This window comes from Phyllobates terribilis, unplaced genomic scaffold (assembly GCF_046119375.1).
Source record: "Phyllobates terribilis strain yellow unplaced genomic scaffold, ASM4611937v1 Scaffold_5__5_contigs__length_657084704, whole genome shotgun sequence".
NCBI classification, from domain to species: domain Eukaryota; kingdom Metazoa; phylum Chordata; class Amphibia; order Anura; family Dendrobatidae; genus Phyllobates; species Phyllobates terribilis.
The window spans coordinates 409,926,014-409,952,489 of record NW_027362765.1 but is presented as its reverse complement, the minus strand read 5'-3'; the positions used below and the strand labels follow the sequence as shown (position 1 = coordinate 409,952,489).

Genomic DNA, 26,476 nt, shown 5'->3' with positions numbered 1-26,476 from the left:
CCTTCCGTATTTACCAGGTGGAAAGGCAGCATTTCCGTGGCCAACAGACTGGAGAGGGTGGAGTTCAATCTCTTAGCCTTGGCATGTGTAGGGTGAAACAATCTTTTATGTGACCACAACTGCGAGACCGAGGGCTGGCTGCTGTGCTGAGAGAGAGTGGAGTAGGGTGAACACGCCAAACTGCTGGACTGTGGGTGAGGTGCAGGCGGAGATGTTACGTTGGATTGAGAAAGATGTGGTGTGCTCAGGGAAAAAAAACAGTAGGCATGTCCACTTCAGTAACAGCTGATGGCCTCTCACTCACCCCGACTGCAACAGGTAGACAAGTGGATGTTCTGCGGAAGGAGACCTATGTGAGATCACTTGGTACCATGATGGAGGAGGAATATGCAGCAGATGCAGTTTATGGGGCGGCCAGTGGTTGTCAAGGCCCGCTAGTCTGCATTTTAGCGCAATGAGATTCCCAGAGTAACGCATTCTTTGGGGTCTCAAAAAAGGCCCAGGCTTGGCAACCCTTGCCACCCCTGCAAACTGCAGATCCACGACTGCTGCTGGCCACAGCCACAGTTGTGGCTGAGGATGCAGTGCTTGTCATGGTTGCATCACTCCATTTCCGTGCAGGAGTCTGCAAGCTAACCTCTTAGTCTTCCTCATTCTCCACCTCCTCTGCTGAGCTACTCAGCTGCATGCCTCTGGGTTCACACTAAGTGGGATCTACAACATCATCATCATCTTCTCTGTTCTCCCATTTCTGGCCATGAGAGTCACCCTCCTCCTCTTCCTGCCCTGACAGCACAGTACAGTCCGCGTGAGCCTCAGGTATCTGAGTCTCAGATTAGGATCACCTCCCCCCCAGGGTGTTAACGTCTGGTGATGAGAGTCAGGATACTGCTCGGATCCAACAGAAAAAAATTTGGGGCATCTGTGCAGATGCTTTCCCTCTCTTGAGTCTGTGAATCTTGAGAGCAGACCTCTGATTCCCATGCCATAGAATGTGTGAACAGCTCTCCAGACTCACCCATCTGTGGTTTCCTACAGTCAGTTGGGCGGTTGGAAAGTTGTGACGTGGGGGGAAACAAGGGTAATTGGGGTGCCACCTCTGAGAACTCTACTGTGTGTGATTCTGAGGTGGAGGAAAAGGAGGAGAGGCCACTTGATGTAGCGCTTGCCATCCACTGGAGAACATGTTCTTTCTGGCCCTCATATACAAGGCGTACCACTGTGTGGCTGCCAAAGAAAGGGAGTGGAGTAGCCTGTCCAGTGACAGAAGTTGTCAGATGTCTTTGGATAGGACGTGACGGTGTTTGTTCAGTAGAGCTTTCACTAACTTTACCACCTACCCCACGTACACCTTGAACACCAAGCCTATTTTCCCTTCCACCACGACCTCGATTTTACCCACTCATGTTGGATGTACCCTTCATCTCTTTTAACCAGCTGTTTAACAAACCTATGCCCAGACCTGTAAGTCACTTGTCACTAAATTACCAATTAGTATATATTTGCTCAGATAGTGTGGCTGGAGCACGCTGTCAGCAACAAAAATTTAGATTTTCTACTGTGGAGCCCTAGATAGAGCAGAATCTCAGCGCAGAACAATTACAAGCTCAGATGTGGCCTTGTTTATGTAGCATGGTAGTAACAGAAAAAAAGTTAGATTTTGTACTGTGGAGCTGTGCATAGAGCAGAATCTCAGCGCAAAACTATTACAAGCTCAGATGTCCTGCTTTATGTAACACGGTAGAGTTTCAAAGGTGTACTCTTTCATGGAGCACCATATCAGCACAACAGAGTTCTATGCTGAAATGTGGCCTGGTGTTTCTGTCTGGACCACAGTATTAGCAAAATCTATTAATCTGCTGGAAGATCGATTTCACAGCCACACAGGATCCTATCTATCTAAACTATCTGACTTACAAGCAACCACCTAGCTAACTATCTCACTCTCTCACTATTCAGGAGCAGCAGCAGGGGCAGTCTCTCTGTGTTGTTACACTGTCAAAATGGCGCCAAAACAACATGTCCGATCTTTATATAGAGAGGGACATGTGACTTCGGCAGCCAGTAACACAAGCTTTTGTGTCTGGACGTTGTGGATGGTTCCTGCACCCTGATTTGCTTGCCAGAATCTGCACACATTAAGTTAAGAAATAAAAATAAAAAAAAATTAAAGTATAACAGTCTGCCACTCCTCTGACCTCTCCCCACCTTCTACCCTCATCAAACACGTCCCCCCGCTCATCATAGAGCATCACTAACCGAGCCAAAGTCCTAAAAAATGCGTTAGTGGAAATGGGATCATTTACCGCACTTTGGCTAAATTTTGCATATTTTGAGTAAAAAAGCTCGGGGGTCCTATCACGAATCCGCATGTGCAATGTTCATGCCGAATTTGAAATTACCGAACGTCTTCTGAACATGTTCGCTCATCTCTAATCTTTAGGCATATTTGTCTTTTCAACATCCATGAATCTAATTTGTGTGCATGCGCTCTGCCACTTCATGCCCTCACTTGACTTTCGGCATCACTATGGTGACTGCACATGGCCGGGAGCTAATACATGACCGGAATCCTCCCTGCTTCCATCATGCGCGGTCTGCCTTGATAGCCACGAGCTGGGCGGTTGGTGTGTGCAGTGGGATGTGCATGCACCGACATGATTGGATCCCATTCACTGTTCTTGGTGTTTATGATATTTAAAGCCCTGTTGGACAGTTTAGTGTACTATACCCCCTGAGGAAGCAAGACCAAAACATGCAAAACACTCATTGGGGAATATGTTTCTGTGGTAACTTTGCATAGTGCATCACATTATGGGTAAGAGCATTTTTTGCTGCATACAGTGCTGCTCACCATTATTGGCACCCTTCATTTTTTCATAGACTGTACAATATCTTCAGAAATAAATGGAAATGTACCAAAGTTATATCCCCAAGAATTTTTAATTAGTGGTCCAAAGTAATACAACAATAAAACATTGTTTTTCAACTTCTATGTTGCAATTTCAAAGAAGAAACAAAATAAACAGCATGTGCAGCAATAAAGGCACCCCTAATTAATACTTGGCTGCACACCCTTTGACATTGCTGACAGTCTCCAAACGTTTCTTGTAGCCATCCATAAGCTTCTTGCTCAGCTGGAATGTTCTCCCACTCTTCCTTTGCAGTTTGTTCAAGCTCTTGAATGTTTGCAGGGTTCTTTTTCCCAGTGGCAGGTTTCAGCTCACCCCAAAGATTTTCAATGGGATTGAGGTCAGGACTCATTGCTGGCCATTTTAAAACAGTCCATTTTTGTCTTTTTCAACCATTCCTGTGTCTTTTTGGATGTGTAATTTGGGTCATTGTCTTGCTGGAAGACCCATGATCTTCGACTCAAACCAAGTTTTCTTACACTGGGTACGACATGTCGCTCTAAAATCTCTGGATAAGTCTCTGATTTAATAATTCCTGTGATACGGTCAAGGCCTCCAGTACCAGATGCAGCAAAGCAACCCCACAGCATTATGGCTCCTCCACCATGCTTAACTGTTTGTAAGGTGTTCTTTTCTTTATAAGCTTCATTGCGCCATCTGTAAACAAACTGTTGCTTTGCATTGCCAAAAAGCTTTATTTTTGTTTCATCTGTCCACAGAACTTTTTCCCAGAAGGATTGTGGTTTGTCAAGGTACTCGTTGGCAAAGATCAGTCATTCCTTTTTATGTCTTTTCTTCAGCAATGGTTTCTTCCTTGGTCTTCGTCCATAAAGCTCTGCTTGGTTTAGTGTTCGGCGTATGGTACTTGTTGAAACCATGACCCTAGACTGTCCAGGTAGGCCTTCAGGTCTTTGGATGTTTGACGGGGTATTTCTTCCACTATTTGCACCAACCTTCGAAGACATCTTTTGTCAATTTTCCTCTTTCCCCCTTGTCCAGAGAGGTTCTTGACGGTTCCATGCTTGGCAAACTTCTCAATAACATTGCGAACTGTTGAAACTGGGATACCAAGGTCTTTGGAGATGGCCTTATACCCTTTGGAAGTCTTGTGTTTGCTAATAATAGCAGTTCTGATGTCCTCAGACAACTCCATTGTCTTCACCATTGTGACAAAGGAACAAGGCCTACCATGTGGCTTTTTAAAACATTGAAGGAATTATTATTATTGGCTAATTCATCTCACATGGGCAGCGACAATTAATCACAGGTGAATCTCTTTTTGATTTACCACAGGCGATGTGTTTCCATACTAAATTAATGTAAAGGGTGCCAATACCAGTGTCACAGAAAGCTTTATTTATTTATTTTTTTCCCTCCTATTGTTATTTGTTTTAAACTATTGTTTATCATTTGCTCTTTTGTATTTATCACGAGTGCTCTATACAAGAAACTTTTTCACTTGATTCATTTTTTTCAGGAGATATTCCACATTATGTACTTCATGGGTGCCAATAACGATGAGCAGGACTGTACATATGAATTTGCACATGTAATGCTATATGCACTGCTCCCTTGGCAATGTGCTGTTTTTTGTCATCCCGTATGTTTTTTATTCATTAAATACAGTTTTACACATGTATATCCCCCCAAAAAAATGTAGCTAAAAAAATTTTTTTTTTAGTTTTTATATTTAACCCCTTAATAACATCTGACGTACTAATACGCGTCTGTGCCCTGGGACTTAAGAGCCAGACCCGTATTAGTACGTCATGGCGATCGCGCGCGCACACAGGCTGTGCGGGCGCGATCGCCGCCGGGTGTCAGCTGATTGTCACAGCTGACACCCGGTACTATGTGCAGGGAGCGGTCACGCACCGCTCCCAGCACATTAACCCCCGCGATGCTGCGATCGAAGTCGATCGAAGTCGATCGCGGCATTGCGGGGGCAAGGGGAGGTGATCGCCGATACTCACCTCCTCTTCCGGCTTCCAGCGCAGTCTGCAAAGGCTTCCCGGGTGTTGCCATGACGACCCGATGTCGTCATGACAACATCCGGGTCACCAGAGAGCAGGAAGATTGCTTGGACATGCGCAGTGCATCTCCAAGCAATCTTCACACTGTGCACTTCTGACAGCCTTCATGGCATAGGGATGGTGCTCCATTCCTGTGCCATGCAGGCGATCAGAAAAAAAAAAGTGAAAGTCCCAGAGTGGGACAAAGTAATAAAGTGTATAAACTGTGTGAAAGTGGAAAAAAAAAAAAAAAAAAAATGTGCAAAAATATTATAAAAAAATAAAAAAAATAATACACCAAAAATAAAAATATAATGTACCCATCAATAAATATTATTATAAAAAAAATAAAAAAAAAAACAATAAAAGTACACATATTTGGTATCGCCGCGTCCGGAACAACCTGACCTATAAAACTGTCCCACTAGTTAACCCCTTCAGTGAACACGGTAAAAAAAAAAAAAAAAAAAACAATGCTTTATCACCATACCGCCAAACAAAAAGTGGAATAACACGCGATCAAAAAGACGCATATAAATAAAAATGATACCGCTGAAAACGTCATCTCGTCCCGCAAAAAACAAGCCGCCATATAGCTCCATCAGCCGAAAAATAAAAAAGTTATAGCTCTCAGAATAAAGCGATACTAAAAAATATTTTTTTCTATAAAATAGCTTTTATTGTGTATAAGCGCCAAAACATAGAAAAATTATACAAATGTGGTACCGCTGTAAATGTACTGACCCGAAGAGTAAAGCTGCCTCATCAATTTTACCACACGCGGAACAGAATAAAAAAAAAAAAAAAAAAACAATTCCTGAATTGTTGGTTTTTGTTTATTCTGCCTCCCAAAAATCGGAATAGAAAGCGATCAAAAAATGTCACGTGCCTGAAAATGGCACCAATAACAACGTCAAGTCATCCCGCAAAAAACGAGCCGTCACATGACTGTCTGCCAAAATTTGGAAAAATTATAGCTCTCAAAATATGGCGATGCAAAAACTAGATTTTACAAAAAATGCGTCTTTTAGTGTGTGACAGCTGTCAGTCATAAAAACCCCATATGATTCTGGCATTGCTGTAATCACACCGACCCGAAGAATAAAGTCGTCTAATCACTTATACCGCACAAGGAACGGCGTCAAAAATAAACTCTTGAGTTAGGATTGGGCTAGGGTTAGGGCTGGGTTTGGGGCTAGGGTTGTGCTGGGGCTAGGGTTGTGCTGGGGCTAGGGTTGTGCTGGGGCTAGGGTTGTGCTGGGGCTAGGGTTGTGCTAGGGTTAGGGCTGGGGTTGGGATTTTTTTCAAAAGTAAGAAAAAAAGATGACGATATGGCGACTAGTGTTGAGAGCAAGTGCTCGCTACTTGAGTTTGCATCGGGTGCTCTGGTATGCATTTAGTATCGTGGGTATTTGAGTGACATGCTCGAGTCTCTGCCCCATATGCTTCGCGGCCAAAAAACTTTACGGGGATTGCCTGCCATGCACGAGCGATCCCCGCATGTTTTTTTTTGGGTGTCTAATAACCGTGAAACATGCGGAGCAGGGACTCGAGCATGTCACTCGAGCACACGCTGTACATGGTGCATACCTGAGTACCCGATGCAAACTCAAGTAGCGAGCACTTGCGCTCAAGAATAATGAAAACTTATTCAATATGATGACCTAATGTAAACAAATAATGTGCCGTACCTCTGGGTTCAAAATGTTCACTATACACCTTAATAAAATCTTTGAGGGGTATAGTTTCCAAAATGGGGACACTTGTGGGGGAGCTCCACTGTTTAGGCACATCACGGGCTCTCCAAACGCGACATGGTGTCCGCTAACAAATTGAATGGAAAATCGGCTCAAATTGTTAGCGGACGCCATGTTGCGTTTGGAGAGCCCCTGTGTGTCCAAACATTGGAGCTCCCCCACAAGTGACCCCATTTTGGAAACTAGACCCCCCAAGGCACCTATCTAGATGCATAGTGAGCACTTAGAACCCCCAGGTGCTTCACAAATTGATTCGTAAAAATGAAAAAGTGAAAATAAAACACTTTTTCATTTTTATGAATCAATTTGTGAAGCACCTGGGGTTCCAAGTGCTCACTATGAATCTAGATAGGTGCCTTGGGGGGTCTAGTTTCCAAAATGGGGTCACTTGTGGGGGAGCTCCAATGTTTGGGCACACAGGGACTCTCTAAATGCAACATGGTATCCGCTAACAAATTGAATGGAAAATCGGCTCAAATTGTTAGCGGACACCACATTGCGTTTGGAGAGCCCCTCTGTGCCCAAACTTTGGAGCTCCCCCACAAGTGACCCCATTTTGGAAACTAGACCCCCCAAGGCACCTTTCTAGATGCATAGTGAGCACTTGGAACCCCCAGGTGCTTCACAAATTGATTCGTAAAAATGAAAAAGTGAAAAAAAAAACACTTTTTCATTTTTATGAATCAATTTGTGAAGCACCTGGGGTTCCAAGTGCTCACTATGAATCTAGATAGGTGCCTTGGGGGGTCTAGTTTCCAAAATGGGGTCACTTGTGGGGGAGCTCCAATGTTTGGGCACACAGGGACTCTCTAAATGCAACATGGTATCCGCTAACAAATTAAATGGAAAATCGGCTCAAATTGTTAGCGGACACCACATTGCGTTTGGAGAGCCCCTCTGTGCCCAAACTTTGGAGCTCCCCCACAAGTGACCCCATTTTGGAAACTAGACCCCCCAAGGCACCTTTCTAGATGCATAGTGAGCACTTGGAACCCCCAGGTGCTTCACAAATTGATTCGTAAAAATGAAAAAGTGAAAAAAAAAACACTTTTTCATTTTTATGAATCAATTTGTGAAGCACCTGGGGTTCCAAGTGCTCACTATGAATCTAGATAGGTGCCTTGGGGGGTCTAGTTTCCAAAATGGGGTCACTTGTGGGGGAGCTCCAATGTTTGGGCACACAGGGACTCTCCAAATGCAACATGATATCCGCTAACAAATTGTCGGCTCAAATTGTTAGCGGATATCATGTTGCATTTGGAGAGTCCCTGTGTGCCCAAACATTGGAGCTCCTCCACAAGTGACCCCATTTTGGAAACTAGACCCCCCAAGGCACCTATCTAGATGCATAGTGAGCACTTGGAACCCCTAGGTGCTTCACAAATTAATTCGTAAAAATGAAAAAGTGTTTTTTTTTTCACTTTTTCATTATTACGAATCAATTTGTGAAGCACCTGGGGGTTCCAAGTGCTCACTATGCATCTAGAAAGGTGCCTTGGGGGGTCTAGTTTCCAAAATGGGGTCACTTGTGGGGGAGCTCCAAAGTTTGGGCACAGAGGGGCTCTCCAAACGCAATGTGGCGTCCGCTAACAATTTGAGCCGATTTTCCATTCAATTTGTTAGCGGATACCATGTTGCATTTAGAGAGTCCCTGTGTGCCCAAACATTGGAGCTCCCCCACAAGTGACCCCATTTTGGAAACTAGACCCCCCAAGGCACCTATCTAGATGCATAGTGAGCACTTGGAACCCCTAGGTGCTTCACAAATTGATTCGTAAAAATGAAAAAGTGTTTTTTTTTTCACTTTTTCATTATTACGAATCAATTTGTGAAGCACCTGGGGGTTCCAAGTGCTCACTATGCATCTAGATAGGTGCCTTGGGGGGTCTAGTTTCCAAAATGGGGTCACTTGTGGGGGAGCTCCAATGTTTGGGCACACAGGGACTCTCTAAATGCAACATGGTGTCCTCTAACAAATTTAACGGAAAATCGGCTCAAATTGTTAGCGACACCATGTTGCGTTTGGAGAGCCGCTGTGTGCCCAAACATTGGAGCTCCCCCACAAGTGACCCCATTTTGGAAACTAGACCCCCCAAGGCACCTATCTAGATGCATTGTGAGCACTTGGAACACTCAGGTGCTTCACAAATTGATTCATAAAAATGAAAAAGTGTTTTTTTTTTTCACTTTTTCATTGTTACGAATCAATTTGTGAAGCACCTGGGGGTTCCAAGTGCTCACTATGCATCTAGAAAGGTGCCTTGGGGGGTCTAGTTTCCAAAATGGGGTCACTTGTGGGGGAGCTCCAAAGTTTGGGCACACATGGGCTCTCCAAACACAACATGGCGTCCGCTAATTATTCAAGCAAATTTTACAATCAAAAAGTCAAATAGCGCTCCTTCCCTTCCGAGCCCTGCCGTGCGCCCAAACAGTATTTTTTCCCCAAATATTGGGTATCTGCGTGCCCAGGGGAAATTGCACAACAAATTTTGGGGTCCATTTTTTCTTGTTACCCCTGTGAAAATAAAAAAAATTGGGTCTAAATTAACATTTTTGTGAAAAAAGTTAAATGTTCATTTTTTTCTTCCACATTCAAAAAATTCCTGTGAAGCACCTGAAGGGTTAATAAAGTTCTTGAATGTGGTTTTGAGCACCTTGAGGGGTGCAGTTTTTAGAATGGTGTCACTTTTGGGTATTTTCTGTCATAAAGACCTCTCAAAGTGACTTCAAATGTGATGTGGTCCCTAAAAAAATGGTTTTGTAAATTTTGTTGGAAAAATGAGAAATCGCTGGTCAACTTTTAACCCTTATAGCTCCCTAACAAAAAAAAATTTTGGTTCCAAAATTGTGCTGATGTAAAGTAGACATGTGGGAAATGTTATTTATTAACTCTTTTGTGTGACATATCGCTCTGATTTCAGGGCTTAAAAATTCAAATTTTGAAAATTGCAAAATTTTCAAAATTTTCGCCAAATTTCCGTTTTTTTCACAAATAAACGCAAGTGATATCGAAGAAATTTTTCCACAATCATGAAGTACAATATGTCACGAAAAAACAATCTCAGAATCAGGGGGATCCGTTGAAGCGTTCGAGAGTAATTACCTCATAAAGTGACAGTGGTCAGAATTGTAAAAATTGGCCCGGTCATTAACGTGCAAACCACCCGCGGGGCTTAAGGGGTTAAAATCCTTATCATCAGAGACAGGATTGCTATGACAGGTAGCACCGCTATGCACAGCTGATAACACAACATCCACCAATCACAATAAGCAATTTCACAGCTCACTTTCCTGCTTCTCTTCACAATGACAGTTGCACACGCTAATTAGATGCTTTAATATTAAAGATAGGGTCAGCCTGTTTATCGTGGCTAATGTACATGTGTTGTTTCCTGAAACAAAAAAAAGATTTTCCAAAAATATAAAAAAATATATTATATATATATATATATATATATATATATATATATATATATATATATATACAGATACAGTGGGGGAAATAAGTATTTGATCCCTTGCTGTTTCTGTAAGTTCGCCCACTGACAAAGACATGAACAGTCTAGAATTTAAGGGTAGGTTAAATTTAACATTGAGAGATAGAATATCCAAAAAAAAATCAAGAAAATCACATTGTATAAATGTGATTTTATACAGGATGACTGGTTGCAATTGAAGGAAACATGAATGCGGCCAAGACAGAGATATCCTGGATGAAAACCTCTTCCAGAGTGCTCTGGACCTCAGACTTGGCTGAAGGTTCACCTTCCAACAAGACAATGACCCTAAGCACACAGCTAAAATAACAAAGGAGTGACTTCAGAACAACTCTGTGACCATTCTTGACTGGCCCAGCCAGAGCCTTGACCTAAACCCAATTAAGCATCTCTGGAGAGACCTGAAAATGGCTGTCCACCAACGTTCACCATCCAACCTGACGAAACTGGAGAGGATCTGCAAGGAAGAATGGCCGAGGATCCCCAAATCCAGGTGTGAAAAACTTGTTGCATCATTCCCAAGAAGACTCATGGCTGTACTAGCTCAAAAGGGGGCTTCTACTCAATACTGAGCAAAGGGTCTGAATACTTATGACCATGTGATATTTCACTTTTTGTTTTTTAATAAATTTGCAAAAATTTCTACATTTCTGTTTTTTTCAGTCAAGATGGGGTGCAGAGTGTACTTTAATGAGAAAAAAATGAACTTTTTAGAATTTACCACACGGCTGCAATGAAACAAAGAGTGAAAAAATTAAAGGGGTCTGAATACTTACCATTATATATATATAACACTGTATATATATATATATATATATATATATATATATATATTTAAAACATAAAAACTTGATTTAAACAATAGGTCATTTTCTGATGATGGCTTCCCTTTAATAACATGGTCATGAGTGAGAATTTTAGCACATCCTGCACATCCTAATAATAAGAGCCTCTGTGAAATATATCTCTCGTGCTGTACAAATAACAAAGACTTAGGGAAGATCCTTCAATGTAATGAAAGCACTGACAGCAGTGACAACAATGGATCAGAGTGATAGGGCACAAAGGTTTTCTGTGAAAAATCAGACAGCTAAAACATTGACCAAAACCCAAGTATCGCACACTAGATGGAAATGTGCTATAAAGAAACGGCTTGTGCATCATTGCTTGTGAATCTTGCACTGTAGAGCCCTATCTTTCATGCATTACGGCTATTGACTTTTATTGCATTTAAACTAGTAAATGAAGCAACCCAGCATTTAGAACCAATTAAAACTCCTCTCCCGTTTTACGTTTCCAGCTCTTATGCGAATCTACGTGCCTCCATGGTTACAGACTAAAATTTCAAAGGAACTGCTGTTTATGCATCTCTCAAATCAAAGATGAACCCATAACTTTATGTTAAATATGATACTTGGTTGCATGGACCATGATATTTGAGTGCATGGAGTATAGGAGCTGGAATCAAATTGGAGCTTACTATTTTAAGACGTGCGTAGTGCTCAGCTGATAAAAGGCCATGTAAATCCAACACAGAAAAGACAGCGCGGCGCTCACCGCCACTTACCACTAAAATCCTTCTTTTTTATTAATCATTGGCTTTAGGCTGCATTCACCGTTGCGGCTTTGTTGTGTTTTTTTGCAGCACACTTTAAAAAGTTGCAGCAAAAATGTTGCGATCGTGTAAAAAAAAAAAAAGCACCGTGTGAATGCAACCTTAAAAAGGATAACAGTGATGGATCTGCTCAATGTATTATTGTTTTTAAAGCAGATTGGTTTATAAAGAATAGGGATTTTAGCGGGTGAGTGTGTTGGATATATGGATATATTCACACATGGCTGATTTGTTGCAAACATTTCTTCAAATTCTATCCTCTTATTCTCTTTATTACAGTGAGTGCCAATTGATTTTTTTGTGCTGCCAGCGCTGACCTAGCATGACTTGGATACAGCGTATGTAGTATTACGTCCTTTGTGTTCTTGCTATCATGGTGATATATAAGCAGACCCCTAAAGGTTGTAGAACGTGTGATGATGACTTCATGAGAGATGACTGCTTAATGATAGCTGATGTTGGAAATTTGGGACAGCTCCTTGCACTAGGACATTAGTTATCGAATATAAAATGATGTCATATGTGATGACATCATAATGGGTGCAATAAAAATACCTTGCAGTGCCTTACAGAAGTCACATAACATGGAACTGATAATTGTCAGAATGGCTTACAATCCCAAGCCAAAATGCAGTTTTCCAGAACTGTTATATTAATTTTTTATCCTTAGAATAAGCCATAAATATCTGACCAATCAGTGGCGGTCCAACTCTGGACACCCACGCGGATCAGCTAAATGAGGTTTCTCTTTACTGCTTGCCCAGGCATGTGCCATACATATAGTTATGGCTGTACTTGGTCCTGCAGCTAAGAGGAGCTCATTCCCATTCATGTGGGATTGAGCTACAATATGAGGCACAGCCGTCAGGACTGCATGGGTGGGGTGCTAGAAGTCAGACCCCCCCAGAAATCACACTGTTATGGCCCATTCATCTAATCAGAGCCCATTGATATTCCAATTCCACTGGACTTAAACACTGACGCTCTCACTATCAGGACCCCCAACAGTACGGAGAATAAAGGGGACACTGATTAGAAGTTATTTAGGGTTTTGAAATAAGCAAAGTTGTCAGGAAATTTGCAGACTGGATACAAATTTGTGAAGTACAATAAATATATGAGTGAGAACCACCTTTGGCTTTAGGCCAATGTTTCCAAGACATTTTATTACATTTTAGTCAGCTTGATTAATTCAGATCCAGATTTAATATGTAATCAATTAATGGCTATTTTGTTAATTAGTGCTCTCATGTTTAACCTTGGACTCACTCATTTACCTTATGAGAGATAGACCCTTCTATGAAACTTCAACTATGACTACTTATAAGTCACATAAAGGGGTCTGGGAAATAAATGGCTTTTTGAGACTCCTTTGTGTTATGCTTCACCTGTTGAGGTCGAAACGCTAAGCCAAAGGTCTGGATGAGCAGCATGGACTGGAAGTGTTGATACAGCGTAGAAAAAACAAACTGAATATGCTGTACGGCAGATGGAGTAACATGGAATAAGAGAACTAGATTAGCTGGATGGCACCTTGGAGTGAAGAACAGCAGAGCCGAGTATGCAGACAGGCACTTTGGAATAGCAGAGCCGAGTATGCAGACCGGCATCTTGAAAGAGTAAAGTCGGATATGCAGACAGGCTCCTTGTAACAACTGAGCTGAGTATGCAGACAGGTTCCTTGTAACAACTGAGCTGAGTACGCAGACTGGTTCCTTGGAACAATTGAGCTGAGTATGCAGACAGGCTCCTTGTAACAACTGAACAGAGTATGCAGGAAGGCACCTTGCAACAGCAAAGCGGAGTTTGCAGACAGGCTCCTTGTAACAACTGAGCCGAGTATGCAGGCAGATACCTTGGAACAGCAAAGCCCAATATACAGACAGGCTCCTTGTAACAACTGAACCGAGTATGCAGACAGACTTCTTGCAACAACTGAGTAGAGTATGCAGGCAGGCACCTTGTAACAACTGAGCTGAGTATGCAGACTGACTTCTTGCAAAAAATGAGCTGAGTATGCAGACCGGCACCTTGGAACAGCAGAGCATAGTATGCAAACAGGCACCATTGGAACAGCAGAGCCAAATATGTAAACATGCACATTGGAACGGACAAAGCAGAGCCCAGGAGAACAGCAGAGTTGAGTTTGCCAAGAAACTCACTTTGGCGTACATGCAGCAGAGCCCAGTGGTAAAGAAGAGCTGGGTTTGTCATGTTACATATACTAAAACTAAAGTAGTAGTGTCCAGTTATGTGGTAGTGAACAAGACGTCAACTACCTAAATACTCAGGTGGAGAATCTCCGCCTGAGCTGGCCTATAAGGCCGTAAGCATCAGAGGTACATGCCATGCCACCATGGTAAGCTGACACGTTCTGCAGCAGGGGATGCTGGACATCAGGAGAGGAGGATGCTGAGCCTGGAAGCCAGGACTAGTGAGTGACTCTTGGTCTGTACAGCTGATGGCCATGGGGATTTTTTTTCCCTTAGGGCTCATGCACATGGCCGTATTATTGTCCCATACAATCTTCCAGTTCTACTCAGCAAAATTAGCGCCCTGTTGTATGCATGCTTTTACTTTCATACACAGTCTAGTTTTGCATCCTGTATCAGATGCCACATTACGGAATAATTCTCCCCAAATAAGAGTCAAATTAAGCTCTGTGTGCCTCTGTACTGCCTCTATTGTATGTATGAGACCTAATACACAAAATGACCATACTGTATAAAGCAAAGCGCTAGATATGATCATTATTACTTTACATATAGGATTTTTGTTAATACGCCAATAAGGGTTAATGGTTTCACTAACTGTTCTATTTTTCTCCTATTGTCTGAACTTGGCGGAAATTCTGCACATGTAGAGGAATGGAGCTGGTAAAGGGATCCCCGGAGGGAGAGCTGAAATCTGTGATCCTTGGGTCTCTGAATTCTGAGCAAAGGCTTCTTCTGTGGATATTGTTAGAAGAGGCCGGATAATGGCTGACAATACACCACACCTGCTGAAGAATGATTCAATAATGTTCAGTCGCTTTCCTTTCTGGTCATTCCAGAATAAAATAAGAGAATTCATAGAATTCATCATTGCAGAAAAATGGAGCATGTCTGTGTCTACTGAGATATGGAAACAATACTTCCTGTGTGCCCTTTCTATCCTATCTATCTATCTATCTATCTATCTATCTATCTATCTATCTATCTATCTATCCATCTATCTATATTATCCATTTATCTATCTAATATCTATCTATCCATATCTATATATCTAATATCTAATATCTATCTATATCTATCGATCTAATATGTATCTAATATCTATCTATCTACAGTGGTGGCCAAAAGTATTGGCACCCCTGCAATTCTGTCAGATAATACTCAGTTTCTTCCTGAAAATGATTGCAATCATAAATTCTTTGGTATTATCTTCATTTAATTTGCTTGCAAGGAAAAAACACAAAAGAGAATGAAGCAAAAATCAAATCATTGGTCATTTCACACAAAACTCCAAAAATGGGCCAGACAAAAGTATTGGCACCCTTAGCCTAATACTTGGTTGCACAACCTTTAGCCAAAATAACTGCGAACAACTGCTTCCGGTAACCATCAATGAGTTTCTTACAATGCTCTGCTGGAATTGTAGACCATTCTTCTTTGGCAAACTGCTCCAGGTCCCTGATATTTGAAGGGTGCCTTCTCCAAACTGCCATTTTGAGATCTCTCCACAGGTGTTCTATGGGATTCAGGTCTGGACTCATTGCTGGCCACCTTAGAAGTCTCCAGTGCTTTCTCTCAAACCATTTTATAGTGCTTTTGGAAGTGTGTTTTGGGTCATTGTCCTGCTGGAAGACCCATGACCTCTGAGGGAGACCCAGCTTTCTCACACTGGGCCCTACATTATGCTGCAAAATTTGTTGGTAGTCTTCAGACTTCATAATGCCATGCACACGGTCAAGCAGTCCAGTGCCAGAGGCAGCAAAGCAACCCCAAAACATCAGGGAACCTCCGCCATGTTTGACTGTAGGGACCGTGTTCTTTTCTTTGAATGCCTCTTTTTTTTTCCTGTACACTCTATGTTGATGCTTTTTCCCAAAAAGCTCTACTTTTGTCTCATCTGACCAGAGAACATTCTTCCGAAACGTTTTAGGCTTTCTCAGGTAAGTTTTGGCAAACTCCAGCCTGGCTTTTTTATGTCTCAGGGTAAGAAGTGGGGTCTTCCTGGGTATCCTACCATACAGTCACTTTTCATTCAGACGCCGACGGATAGTACGGGTTGACACTGTTGTACCCTTGGACTGCAGGGGAGCTTGAACTTGTTTGGATGTTAGTCGAGGTTCTTTATCCACCATCCGCACAATCTTGCGTTGAAATCTCTCGTCAATTTTTCTTTTCCATCCACATCTAGAGAGGTTAGCCACAGTGCCATGGGCTTTAAACTTCTTGATGACACTGCGCACGGAAGACACAGGAACATTCAGGTCTTTGGAGATGGACTTGTAGCCTTGAGATTGCTCATGCTTCCTCACAATTTGGTTTCTCAAGTCCTCAGACAGTTCTTTGGTCTTCTTTCTTTTCTCCATGCTCAATGTGGTACACACAAGGACACAGGACAGAGGTTGAGTCAACTTTAATCCATGTTAACTGGCTGCAAGTGTGATTTAGTTATTGCCAACACCTGTTAGGTGCCACAGGTAAGTTACAGGTGCTGTTAATTACACGAATTAGAGAAGCATCACATGATTTTTCAAACAGTGCCAATACTTTTGTCCACCCCCTTTTTTAGGTTTGGTGTGGAATTATATCCAATTTGGCTTTAGGACAATTCTTTTTGTGTTTTTGCATTGAAGACAAATTAAATGAAGATAATAATACCAAAGAATTTGTGATTGCAATCATTTTCAGGAAGAAGCTGAGTATTATCTTACAGAATTACAGGGGTGCCAATACTTTTGGCCACCACTGTATATCTATTAGTGATGAGCGAGCATGCTCGTTACTCGAAATTAACAAGCATGCTCGGGTGTTTCCCGAGTATCTTCAGTGTACTCAGGTGTTATGTTTTAGTCGCGCTGTGTGCATGATTTGCAACTGTTTGACAGCTTTAATACATGTGAGGAATGCCATGTATTAAAGCTGTCAAACAGCATCTTTAACAGAACATACTCGCTCATCACTAATATCTATCTATTTTTCCTATCTATTTCAATACATGCAGGCTATGTAAAATATCATACTATTCCCAAGAAGTAGCATTGCATGGCATATAAGCCTCCTTACACTGTTATGTCACTCTCCACAAGGATTGTTCTCAGTGGGAAAAACAAGATAATCTTGTAGTTATGATACCTTTTAATGGCTAACAAAAATAAAATACACGATGCTACAAGGCAAGCTTTCGGGACAACTTAGGTCCCTTCCTCAGGCATGATGTGGCAAGGAATATAAAAAAAAACACAAATATATGCACACAAAGAAAGAAAAAAAGAAAAAAAAGGGGGAAGAAAAAGAAAAGGAAAAGCAGATGCATGCCATAGTAAATTGACATTTAAATAAACAAATAAACTGAGCTTGGAGAGTGAGTCCTTAAAGGGAATCTGTCACCCCCTGGGAGATATCAGATCTCTACTATGGGCATACAGGTTATAGAAAAGTAAATCTATACATACCTGTATGGCCCATGGTAGAGGTCTGATTGCTGAGAAAAGTAGTTTTACCTTTTTGGTTTTCAACATGTTTGGCGTCCGGGGGACGCCAAGGAATGCCCGTCTATCTGATTATTTCCCTAAATCGCCACCTATCAGCCTAGTTACCATTTTCCCTCCCCCGCACGTCACAGGGCGCTGTGACGTGCACTTTCCTTCCTCACCTCCCAAAGCTCTTATTGACCGCGCTTTGTTTGCTCCCGGCCGGGTTTGTATGAGCACAGTGCCACAGAAAACCTTCTTGCTATGCTCCGGGAGTCACTGGAGTAGAAGTCACAGTGACTCCCCGGCACCTGTGCAATAGAGCACTGCGGCACTGTGCTCATACAAACCCGTGCGTCCCCCCTACTCTGGAACACTCTACCCTAATATATCAGACTCTCGCCTACAGTGGAAACATTCAAAAGGAACCTGAAGACCCACCTCTTCCGACAAGCCTACAACCTGCAGTAACCCTCGCTCCACCATACCGCTGCACAACCAGCTCTACCCTCACCTACTGTATCCTCACCCATCCCTTGTAGATTGTGAGTCCTCAAGGGCAGGGTCCTCGCTCCTCCTGTACCAGTTGCTGACTCGTTTTGTTCAAGATTATTGTAAGTGTTTTTGCTATGTATACCCCTTTTTCACATGTAAAGCGCCATGTAATAAATAGCGCTATAATAATAAATAATAATAATAATCCTCTCTCTCTTCTCTAGTATTAGCTATCCTTCATAGCTTTGTGTCATCAGTAAATTTAATCAGTTACCCTCAATTCCTTCATGTAAATCACTGATAAAGATGTTGAACAACACAGGGTCCAGGACAGAGCCTTGTGGTTCCTCACTTGAGACATTCTTCCAACTGGATGTGAAGCCATTTACGACCACTCTTTGGGTCTGATCACTAAGCCAGTTATGAATTCACCTAATAGTTGCCTTGTCCATTCCATAGTTGGTCATTTTTTCTATAAGGATAGTATGAGATACTACTGAAGTCAAGATATACTATATCTACTGCGTTTCCCTGAGCCACCCAGTCAGTGATTCTGTGATAGAAGGAAATTAAGTTAGTCTGACATGACATTAGTTACAAACCCATGCTGACTCTGGTTAATCACTTCATTCTTATCCAGGTACTTACATACATGCTGTTTAATAATTTGTTCAAAGATCTTTCCAGGTATAAAAGTAAGGCTCACGGGCCTATAGTTCCCTGGGTCCACCTTCTTACCCTTTTTGAAGATAGCGACAACATTCACTCTTCTCCAGTCTTCTGGGACTTTTCCTGTTCTCCAAGAATTTTCAAAGATTATGGAGAGTGGTACAATAATTTCCTTTGCCATCTTCTTCAGTACCCTAGGATGTAATTCATCTGGACCTGGAGACTTGAATTAATTTATGTTAGCTAAGTCTTACCTCACTATCTCTCTGTTTATAGATAGTGTGGATTCTTTTATTCCTTCAGTAGTACAGTGAACATCAGTTGATGTTACATTTACTTTCTTAGAGAACACAGAAGCACACAATATAATACTCTTGTAATTCAGGGCTGTGGCATGAAAACTATTGTACATAATGTTTACAGTCTATTAATTCTGATTTCATTCTCCTTGTAGTGAACTTGGATCATTTTCAGATTCTCCGGGCAATTGGGAAAGGAAGCTTTGGCAAGGTAAGGGCATTTTTTTTCTTGAAAGTGTGAACACATAAGTTATGTCTAGAGATGAGCGGTGTTCGACTAGAACTGTTCGCCAATCTCAAATTCGAGCTGTTTTGGGCGGTGTTCGAGTTGTTCGACGAACCCGAACGATTTGCAAAAAATTCGGCTGTTCGAGGTTATGTTCGATAACTGTTCGTGCACCAAAAGCGTGTCCTGCATGTCTGGTGCTATTTAGAGCACCAATCATGCAGGGATTGTCTGTCACTCACTGTAATGCCACAGCCATGGTGGTTGTGGCATTACAGAGATTGCCCAAATCGATGGGAACAGTGCCAACAGTGAAACATGAAAAGCCGGCAATTCAGCAGCGGCATACACCTGTACCCGACAATTTAGAACCAAAAGAATAGAGCTTCACACATAGATTAGATAGATATAAACATGTCAGCCACATATATACGAAGTACAGTGAAAGTGCTGCTTACTGTACTTGTCATTTAGCGTAAAGGATTTATCAAAAAAAATAATAGTGTTTTCGTGCACCGTCTCTTTAAAAAAGCCGGCCGGCAATTCAGCAGCGGTACCCGACAATTTAGAATAGAAAGAATAGAGAATCACACATAGATTAGATAGATAGAAACATGTCAGTCACATATATATGAAGTACAGTGACAGTGCTGCTTACTGTACTTGTCATTTAGCGTAAAGGATTTATCAAAAAAAATAATAGTGTTTTCATGCACCGTCTCTTTAAAAAAGCCGGCCGGCAATTCAGCAGCGGTACCCGACAATTTATAACAGACAGAATAGAGCTTCACACATAGATTAGATAGATAGAAACATGTCAGTCACATATATATGAAGTACAGTGATAGTGTTGGTTACTGTACTTGTCATTTAGTATTAAAATAAAGGATTTATTATTAAAAAAATTGGCGTGGGGTTCCCCTTAATTTTAGGCTCTAGCGGAGGTTAAGCAGACGGCTGGGGCAGATGTTTGAAGCCTGGGAAGGGGGTAATACCCACGGAGCTTCCCAGGCTACTAATATCAGCCCCCAGCTGAATACATAGCCTTTACTAGCTATTAAAATGGGGGACCCCCCCAAAAAAATGACGTGGGGTCCCCCCTAATTTAATAGCTAGCAAAGGCTAGGCAGACAGCTGGGGGCTGATATTAATAGCCCAGGAAGGGAGCCATGAATATTGGCCCCCTCCCAGGCTAGAAACACCAGCCGTCAGCCGCCCCAGAAATGGCGCATTCATAGGATGCGCCAATTCTGGCACTTAGCCTCGCTCTTCCACGCTGCCCTGGTGCGGTGGCAGGGGGTAATAGGGTTGGGGTTGATGTCAGCTTATAATGCCAGCTGACATCAAGCCCAGGTTAGTAATGGAGAGGCGTCTATAAGACACCCCCATTACTAACCCCATAGTCAAAGTTAAAAAAAACACAAACACCCAGAATAAAGTCCTTTAATTGAAATAAAGACACAATCCTTTATTGTTCTAAATTAAACCATACTTACCGTCACGCCCATTCCAGCTGAAGCCAACGATCTCCTGCAATAAAAGAAAAATAATAAAGCAACCTCATCCTTACCTTTCCATGGTTCCCACGACAGCTTCAGCTCTGCTACATCGAGATGACAGGCTGGACCGCAGCAGAACGCTGCCATCCAGCCTGTCATCCCGCAGACACTGAGAAGCGCAGGCTTGCTTGCGCTGCTCAGCGTATCTCTGTGACGACATCCAGATGAGCCGAGTTCATGTCCAATGAACTCGGCTCACCTCATGCACGTCACTGACAGCGTGGGAAAATTCTCACGCTGAAGCGGTGAGTGCAGGAGAATTCTCCCACGCTGTCAGTGACGTGCATAAGGTGAGCTCATGTCCAATGAACTCAGCTCACCTCCTGCACGTCACTGACAGCGTGGGAGAATTCTCCTGCACTCACCGCTTCAGCGTGAGAATTTTCCCACGCTGTCAGTAACGTGCATGAGGTGAGCCGAGTTCATTGGACATGAACTCGGCTCATCTGGATGTCGTCACAGAGAGACACTGTGGAGCGCAAGCAAGCCTGCGCTTCTCAGTGTCTGCGGGATGACAGCCTGGATGGCAGCGTTCTGCTGCGGTCCAGCCTGTCATCTCGATGTAGCAGAGCTGAAGCTGTCGTGGGAACCATGGAAAGGTAAGGATGAGGTTGCTTTATTATTTTTCTTTTATTGCAGGAGATCGTTGGCTTCAGCTGGAATGGGCGTGATGGTAAGTATGGTTTAATTTAGAACAATAAAGAATTGTGTGTTTATTTCAATTAAAGGACTTTTTTCTGGGTGTTGTGTTTTTTTTAAATACTTTACTAGAAATTCATGGTGGTCATGTCTAATATTGGCGTGACCCCATGAATTTCGGGCTTAGGGCCAGCTGATAATGCCAAGCTGGCCCTAACCCCTTTATTACCCAGTGAGCCACCGCATCAGGGCCCTGGATGAGTTGGGTACAGCGCCAGAAGATGGCGCTTCTATGAACGCGCCATTTTCCGGGGTGGCTGCGGACTGCAATTTGCAGCGGGGGTGGCCCAGAAAGCTTGGGCCTCCCTGCGCTGCGGATTCCAGCCCCCAGCTGCCTAGTTGTACCTGGCTGGACACAAAAACAGGGCGAAGCCCCACGTCAATTTTCTTTAAATTATTTCATGAAATAATTAAGAAAAAAAGGGCTTCCCTATATTGTTGTGTCCGGCCAGGTACAAATAGGCAGCTGGTGGTTGGGGGCAGCCCGTTCCTGCCTGCTGTACCTGGCTGGACACTAATATAGTGTGAAGCCCCACGTCAATTTTTTTAAAATTATTTCATGAATTTCCTGAAATAATTTAAAAAAATTGAAGTGGGGCTTCGCACTATATTAGTGTCCAGCCAGGTACAGCAGGCAGGAACGGGCTGCCCCCATCCACCAGCTGCCTATTTGTACCTGGCCGGACACAACAATATAGGGAAGCCCTTTTTTTCTTAATTATTTCATGAATTTCATGAAATAATTAAAAAAAATTGAAGTGGGGCTTCGCACTATATTTGTGTCCAGCCAGGTACAGCAGGCAGGAACGGGCTGCCCCCAACCACCAGCTGCCTATTTGTACCTGGCCGGACACAACAATATAGGGAAGGCCTTTTTTTCTTAATTATTTCATGAATTTCATGAAATAATTAAAAAAAAAGTACGTGGGGCTTCGCCCTATTTTTGTGTCCAGCCAGGTACAACTAGGTAGCTGGGGGCTGGAATCTGCAGCGCAGGGAGGCCCAAGCTTTCTGGGCCCCCCCCGCTACAAATTGCAGTCCGCAGCCACCCCGGAAAATGGCGCGTTCATAGAAGCGCCATCTTCTGGCGCTGTACCCAACTCATCCAGGGCCCTGGTGCGGTGGCTCACTGGGTAATAAAGGGGTTAGGGCCAGCTTGGTATTATCAGCTGGCCCCAAGCCCAAAATTCATGGGGTCACGCCAGTATTAGACATGACCACCATGAATTTCTAGTAAAGTATTTAAAAAAAACACAACACCCAGAATAAAGTCCTTTAATTGAAATAAAGACACAATTCTTTATTGTTCTAAATTAAACCATACTTACCATCACACCCATTCCAGCTGAAGCCAACGATCTCCTGCAATAAAAGAAAAATAATAAACCAACCTCATCCTTACCTTTCCATGGTTCCCACGACAGCTTCAGCTCTGCTACATCGAGATGACAGGCTGGACCGCAGCAGAACGCTGCCATCCAGCCTCTCATCCCGCAGACACTGAGAAGAGCAGGCTTGCTTGCGCTGCTCAGCGTCTCTCTGTGACGGCATCCAGATGAGCCGAGGTCATGTCCAATGAACTCGGCTCACCTCATGCACGTCACTGACAGCGTGGGAAAATTCTCACGCTGAAGCGCTGAGTGCAGGAGAATTCTCCCACGCTGTCAGTGACGTGCAGGAGGTGAGCTGAGTTCATTGGACATGACCTCAGCTCATCTGGATGCCGTCACAGAGAGACGCTGAGCAGCGCAAGCATGCCTGCTCTTCTCAGTGTCTGCGGGATGACAGGCTGGATGGCAGCGTTCTGCTGCGGTCCAGCCTGTCATCTCGATGTAGCAGAGCTGAAGCTGTCGTGGGAACCATGGAAAGGTAAGGATGAGGTTGCTTTATTATTTTTCTTTTATTGCAGGAGATCGTTGGCTTCAGCTGGAATGGGCGTGATGGTAAGTATGGTTTAATTTAGAACAATAAAGGATTGTGTCTTTATTTCAATTAAAGGACTTTATTCTGGGTGTTTGTGTTTTTTTTAACTTTGACTATGGGGTTAGTAATGGGGGTGTCTTATAGACGCCTCTCCATTACTAACCTGGGCTTGATGTCAGCTGGCATTATAAGCTGACATCAACCCCAACCCTATTACCCCCTGCCACCGCACCAGGGCAGCGTGGAAGAGCGAGGCTAAGTGCCAGAATTGGCGCATCCTATGAATGCGCCATTTCTGGGGCGGCTGACGGCTGGTGTTTCTAGCCTGGGAGGGGGCCAATATTCATGGCTCCCTTCCTGGGCTATTAATATCAGCCCCCAGCTGTCTGCCTAGCCTTTGCTAGCTATTAAATTAGGGGGTCCCCACGTCATTTTTTTGGGGGGGTCCCCCATTTTAATAGCTAGTAAAGGCTATGTATTCAGCTGGGGGCTGATATTAGTAGCCTGGGAAGCTCCGTGGGTATTACCCCCTTCCCAGGCTTCAAACATCTGCCCCAGCCGTCTGCTTAACCTCCGCTAGAGCCTAAAATTAGGGGAAACCCCACGCCAATTTTTTTAATAATAAATCCTTTATTTTAATACTAAATGACAAGTACAGTAACCAACACTATCACTGTACTTCATATATATGTGACTGACATGTTTCTATCTATCTAATCTATGTGTGATGCTCTATCTTTCTGTTCTAAATTGTCGGGTACAGATGCTGAATTGCCGGCCGGCTTTGTTAAAGAGACAGTGCATGAAAACACTATTATTTTTTTAAATAAATCCTTTACACTAAATGACAAGTACAGTAAGCAACACTATCACTGTACTTCATATATATGTGACTGACATGTTTCTATCTATCTAATCTATGTGTGAAGCTCTATTCTTTCTGTTCTAAATTGTCGGGTACAGATGCTGAATTGCCGGCCGGCTTTTTTAAAGAGACGGTGCATGAAAACACTAATATTTTTTTAAATAAATCCTTTACACTAAATGACAAGTGCAGTAACCAACACTGTCACTGTGCTTCTTATATGTGTGACTGACATGTTTCTATCTATCTAATCTATGTGTGATGCTCTATTCCTTCTTGTCTAAATTGTCGGGTACCGGTGTATGCCGCTGCTGAATTTGCCGGCCGGCTTTTTTAAAGAGAGTGTCTTCTGAGCAGTTTGTCAGCTTTTGGACACCTTTGCAGGTGTTTTCTATGTGTTTCTATGTGTTTTTGTTTGCCTGCCATTGGTTTTAACGGTGTTCGACGGTGTTCTAAGGTGTTCGACGAACAGTTCGACGAACAGTTCCTCGAACATCCCGGTGTTCGACGAACCGAACCGAACCCGAACACTACGGGGGTGGCTCAACACTAGCTTATGTCCCAAGAGTGACTTTGCCATCTTGACTGCATTGTAAGCTGTCCCGACCTGAGATCATTATCCAGGTTTTCCACCGCCTTCTATGTAAGCTGTAAAACTCTGAGATGAAGAACAGGTTTATTATAATTAGTTATTGCACCTTTAGTGCCTTGATTATATTTTCTATTATTTATCTGCAAAGGTTATAAGTTCTGATTCCAAGATGTTATGTAATTTTTAATACATTTTATTTACTTGACAACAGATTTATGACAATTTACGTTCTTGGTTGTGTAAGGTGCACCAGCGAGGTAGTCGTGGGCAACCTGTAGCCACTGCTCGCTTTGACACCCTACAGACAATTTGTGTCCTCCCACTGATGCGTGGCTGGGTATGTGACATTCTTCACTTACTTCAAACCATCCGATCGCGGCTGTCTCCAGGCATTTCTCTTCTGGGAACAGGGCGGCAATAAATTTAGAGGATACGGAGTTGTTAACCATAACTGGGGTTTTACTTGGGGGAGAGAAGTATATACAGAAATTACAGTCAGGTTCATTGGATAAGGCCCAACAGGTTTTCCTCTCCTATACAGGTGCTAGAAACATCTTCAGCCCTGGTGCCGTAATTAGGTGAAGCATCTCTCTAACTCTATTCTCTAGCTGAAGAGAAGTTTCCTCACCAGCGACAGTGTATCTGGATCCTATATCTCCCGCACGACTTAGCCTGGAGTCCTATCTTCCTCTGCTACCTGCAGACTAGACATGCCCCGGGTCCTCAATACCTCCGTTATGTTTCTCCAGTTGGCTAATGAGACTCCTGAGTGAGGAGATATTTATACTGTTGATCTGCTGTCTGAGGGTAGGGAGCTCCTGTGTACCCTAGCAGCCAATTTCCCTGGCTGTCCGCCCGTAAGACTTCCTGTCACAACTCTGACTGGACTCCAACTGACACTTTCTGGGAAATTCTCCAGACGTTACCTAGGATGCCCCGCCCCCTTCGGCAGTTAGTTCCTCACTGTCATTCTGGTAGCAGGCTCTCACTAACAGCTGCGCCCGACAGTGGCATTTTGTGGCTGATTAAAAGTCCTACAGCCCCACAAGGAAATATATCAGGATCAAGCTGCATTTTGTGGCTGATTAAAAGTCCTACAGCCCCACAAGGAAATATATCAGGATCAAGCTTTATACACACTTTATGCTGGATCATGGCACTAAGTTCCCCCTCTACTCTACTGGCTAGATCATCCCAGCTAACCCCTTAGCTGGACCTAACGGCAGTTCAGAAAGATCTAACTGTAGGAACATTCTCCTTTAACTCTTTCAGTGCCAAAGGAAGACTATGTCCTTCCCCACTACTACATTCCCCCACACTTTAATGATGGTCGGTCTCGACCATACCAGGCAACAAATCACACATTAACACTTTTAGTATATATCACATTACATAAACACTTTAGTACTCGACGACTCTTGAAGTCTTCTTCTCAGGTGGAGACCGGCCCTTTTCGGTTAAGGGCCCAGAACAGCAACTCAGACAGTCCATTGTCATAACCTTCAACAGTGCTCAAAAGTACCGGTTCTTCTTGGTAAGGACCCCGGAAACACAGTGTCCATGTCCATTTTATTAAGACAGGCAAACACGCCACTAGCCATCAATCTCTTTTAAGGGCTGCATTCTGAGGCACACAATCACAGGGGAATACTCCATGAGATTCTTTCTTCCTGGCC

General features: G+C 43.1%; 1 protein-coding gene across 5 annotated transcripts in view; it reads left to right on the top strand.

Moving 5' to 3' along the window:
• The window catches only part of STK32C (serine/threonine kinase 32C), a 428,186-nt gene that overhangs the window by 176,542 nt on the left and 225,168 nt on the right, over window positions 1-26,476 (top strand). For 3 of the 5 annotated variants that reach the window (XM_073685111.1, XM_073685112.1, XM_073685115.1), the window contains one exon: window positions 19,092-19,147. In XM_073685111.1, coding sequence (XP_073541212.1) covers window positions 19,092-19,147 — 56 coding nt within the window. Of the gene's footprint in view, window positions 1-19,090; window positions 19,148-26,476 lie in introns of those variants that run through there. The other 2 variants (XM_073685114.1, XM_073685116.1) reach the window with 2 other exon arrangements.